At 33.8% G+C, this 4,108-nt stretch overlaps 1 protein-coding gene across 1 annotated transcript; it reads left to right on the top strand.

Annotated features, from left to right (window-relative positions):
- The first annotated feature begins 2,415 nt into the window (after positions 1–2,415).
- LOC129226739 (uncharacterized) lies at positions 2,416–3,648 on the top strand. The gene has a single exon (XM_054861368.1). It carries the CDS (start codon positions 2,416–2,418, stop codon positions 3,646–3,648), a length of 1,233 nt encoding a protein of 410 aa, XP_054717343.1.
- The last annotated feature ends 460 nt before the right edge of the window (positions 3,649–4,108 follow it).

Here is a 4,108-nt window from a genome sequence, read left to right as displayed (position 1 = left end):
TGCGGGTTTTACTGAGTCAGTATTAGAATATTATTGCGGTGTATTATTTTGTTCAATACTTCGAACAATTCTATTCGTTAGTCATATTGTGTGTTCTAGCGGTGAGAATAGTTTTAGGATCTCGTGTTATCCATTTAAAATAAAGGCTATTGGATTACTTGTATCCAGATGCAATGGAGATACTTAAATTTAGCACCGCTGGTCACATGTAAGTATTGTTGAATATCTTTGTACATGTTAATATACAAATGTATTTTTCTTATTAATATGCATTTGGTAGAATTCCTATGGTAGCTGATTTAGAATTTATAGAAGTATTATAAAGTTATTGTTTTTGCTCTAACGCATTGTATTCTTGAACGTTATTAAAACGTAAATGCCAACATTTCGTATCAACCGGAGATTATCGTGGTGTGCGAGCAAGACAGAAAAAAAATCACTCAGTTTTTTTTTTTTTTTTTTTTTTTTTTGACAGATTGAAAGTAAACATTTTAAATCTCTAAATAAAAGTATTTCTTGCTGTTATACTTTTTGCGAAAAGGCGTAGCAGATTGTTAATCTTTGAAATTACGATTAAAATTTTGACAAGAATAGGTTTTCTTGACTACTCAAAAATCTGGAAACATTCATTACTCCTTTCAGGATTTTATTCATAATAATAAATATAAATTACTTAATTTATTTTATTAGGATCTCATCCAACAACTTATTTGAGATTATTGTAAGTTTCGTGTAAAAACGTTTCGGGTAAAACGAAATGATTGATATGTTTAGCATAAGCATAATGATTATGCATTAAAAATCTATGTTGCTATTCCAATGAGTGAAAAATGCGGAAATCACCGGGGGGGGGGGGGGACATCATCTGAGCCAAAAATTCTTCACGTGTTTGTCAATGATTCTGTTTTTAAACACAGTAAATTGGAATGCGGTACTCTCCATCAGGTATATTATTCCATGATAACGTCAACCGGATTTTAGTGGTATTTTATTTGACTCATTCTGCAAATAAAAATATTCTATTTTTCATGTATGCTTTTCCATGCCACGCCAGAATATGTACGAGGGGATGTCGAAGGAAATATCAAACAGTATCAGCATCAAAAATTGGTGTTATATTCAAAATCCACTAATTTCCTTGTTGGTACTTTTCGATTATTTTTATTCATCTGAAGGTTCGTGAGGAAATTTCGTGATAGATGCTTGAAGAAGAGCTGTATGGTAGGTAAAATATCAAGCAAAATTTTCGCTTAAAATATATTTGAGTAATAAATACGAATTAAAAAAAATAATAGTTTTTGAATGGTTAACTATTTTTCTATTACATATCATTTTAAAAATAGGATAGAAAAACGAGAATGAAATTTCAGTAAAACATGTGAAAATGAGAACCGAAAAAATAGCGCAACGAAAAATCAAGAATCGAAAGTTCTGTAAAGACACAGAAAATTTAAAAACAGAAAAATAGATGAACGAAAACTTTAAAAACGGAAAAATAGATCAACGGAAAGATGAGAAATTTAATTTTCGATAAATCACGGGAAATTTATAAACGGAAGAACAGAACTAAACGAAGAAATGAGAAATGGAACTTCTGTTAAGTCACGGAAAATAATTTAACGGAAACGTAATATTTACGGCAAACTTTGCTGCCGGTACTTTATCCGTTATTTTCAGGAAATTTTTTTAACAGTGTACCAAATTTCAATAGAATCGTATCATAGAAAGTGGATGAAATTGAATTGAAAGTTTCCACCCGAAAACACCAAACCAAGTTAATAAAACTTATAGATTAAATAAAAAAAGTTTCAATATAGCATGTTTTTAAAACTAACTATAAAGGAGAAAGTAATTTCTCTAAGCTTCATGTAGATACAGTTCTATAATTTCTTACAGATTTTCTGGGAAAATTGTCAGTGTGAGTTTTTAATAGCAGTCAAAATAATTGTAAGTTTTAAAAGGAAAAACATGAAGCTTACACAACAAACAGTTGATGCTATTTTTACCCGACTGCGCGTGAGCGACGCAAAGGAGGGCAATGTGTTTATCAGTCTATGTATGTATGTCTGTTCCTATGTGGCGTTCTACAGGCTAAACGCCTTGGCCAATTTTTTTAATTCTTACGTCAATCGATTTGTCTTAACTGGATATCGAATTATATATATGCCACTATTAATGTCAGTAATATCTGAACTTTGTTGTCCAATGTGTTTCACTGACAATCTTCTGCTTCAAGAAGACTCCAGATATGGATTGGGTTCTAATCTTTCAATAAGTTGCAAGAAATGCACTTATAAGAAAGGATTCTGTTCCTCTTCAAAAAAGGACAATGCTTACGAACTGAACACTTTAGCAGTGTATGGGCTCCGGTTGATGGGAAAGGGTTATACTGCTGCCAAAAAGCTGTTTGCTGTAATGGACATTCCTTTCCTATCCAAGGCAACCTTTCGCAAGCATGAGCTTAAAATTCATCAAGCTGCCTCTGAAGCTGCTGAAGAGAGCATGATAAGTGCTGCGAAGGAAATTAAAAATATGAAAGGCAGTAAAAAAGCTCGTGTTGATTGTGGGGTGTCAATAGATGGTACATGGCAAAAGAGAGGTTATTCCTCTTTGAATGGCTGTGTGACTTGCATATCTATCGACACCGGAAAAATTTTGGATATTGAGGCTCTGACGCTATATTGTAGACACTGCTCTCAAGGGAAAACCAGTGACATTTCACACGAATGCAGAAATCACACTGGATCTTCATCCAGCATGGAAACTATTGGTGTGTATAGAATATTCGAACGCTCGATAGCATCCAGAAACTTGCGTTACTCTCAATATTATGGCGACGGAGATTCGAAAGCTTTTGATAGTGTGAAGAACATATACAAGAAAACCTCCGTTGAAAAACTCGAATGTATAGGCCACATTCAAAAGAGGGTCGGAAGTAGACTTAGAAAACTAAAGAAGAACACAAAAGGTCTCGGGGGCAAGGGCAAACTAACGGATCGCTTTATCGATAGGTTACAAAACTACTATGGTATTGCGATCCGTAGTAACGTTGGAAATTTAGCAGCGATGCAACAAGCTGTGTTTGCTGCCTTTTATCACTGTTGCTCGGGCACAAAACGTTCAATGCATGGCCAATGTCCCGACGGCAAGGAGAGCTGGTGTCGAATTAAAAAGGCTGAAGCTTTAGGCAAACCAGTAAAAGAAAAATCTGTAGGACTTTCGCAAAGTATCATAAATACCATTAAACCAACGTTCATGAAACTATGTGATCAAGAACTTCTCAAGAAATGTCTTCATGGGAAAACCCAAAACGCAAACGAATCTCTCAATGGCGTTTTATGGAATTTGTTACCGAAAGAACATTTTGTGGAACAGAAAACTTTACAGTTGGGGGCTTCTTTAGCTACACTGCAGTTCAACGATGGAGCTAAAGGGCTTATTTCAGTGTTTTCAAAATTGAAAATTACACCAGGAGCATACGCCTTAACGGCTTTGGAGCAGTCGGACAAAGAGAGGGTAAACGACTCAATCAGGCATTCTTTGCCCACAGCAAAAGGACTACGAAAAAAATTGAGGGCATCAAGAAAGAACAAACTAATGAAAATAGAAGAAGAAGAGGGTGTAACTTATCAACTTGGGTCATTTTGAACAGTGTTGCCCCCTAAATAGTGACTGTCACTGTTAATACAAACTTTGATTCCGTTTTTCTCGAAACTTTATTTTGCGAAAAAACTCTCAACCATTTCTATGATAACTTAAAATATAATCAAGAAATTTACTCCAAATTTTCACAGGTTGTTGAATATAATATTGATCACCAGCCATGCTAGAACTGTTATTCTGAAGGAGTTATTATTTTATTTTTTGATGTTTTCATGTTACGTGATGTTAAAATATTGTGAAATTTTCCTACAAATTTATGGTTCACTCCGTAAAATTTTTAAATATCAATTTTTTTTTTAGATTCTAGTTCCATTTGAAGATAAGGGTCACTTGTTTTTTGTGTTCCAAGGAAATTTATATTTGTGCAATACTCTTTTATCAAGAGCGATAACGGTTTTGGTAAAATTTCACTAATTTTTTGCACAAAAATCCAATTTTTTAAAAA

The sequence above is a fragment of the Uloborus diversus genome, chromosome 7 (assembly GCF_026930045.1).
Source record: "Uloborus diversus isolate 005 chromosome 7, Udiv.v.3.1, whole genome shotgun sequence".
Lineage (NCBI taxonomy): Eukaryota > Metazoa > Arthropoda > Arachnida > Araneae > Uloboridae > Uloborus > Uloborus diversus.
This window is presented reverse-complemented; position numbering and strand designations above follow the sequence as displayed.

Bases quoted from the DNA above. Each gene is read 5' to 3' on its own strand.
- LOC129226739 (XM_054861368.1), top strand. From the start codon at position 2,416: ATGGACATTCCTTTCCTATCCAAGGCAACCTTTCGCAAGCATGAGCTT.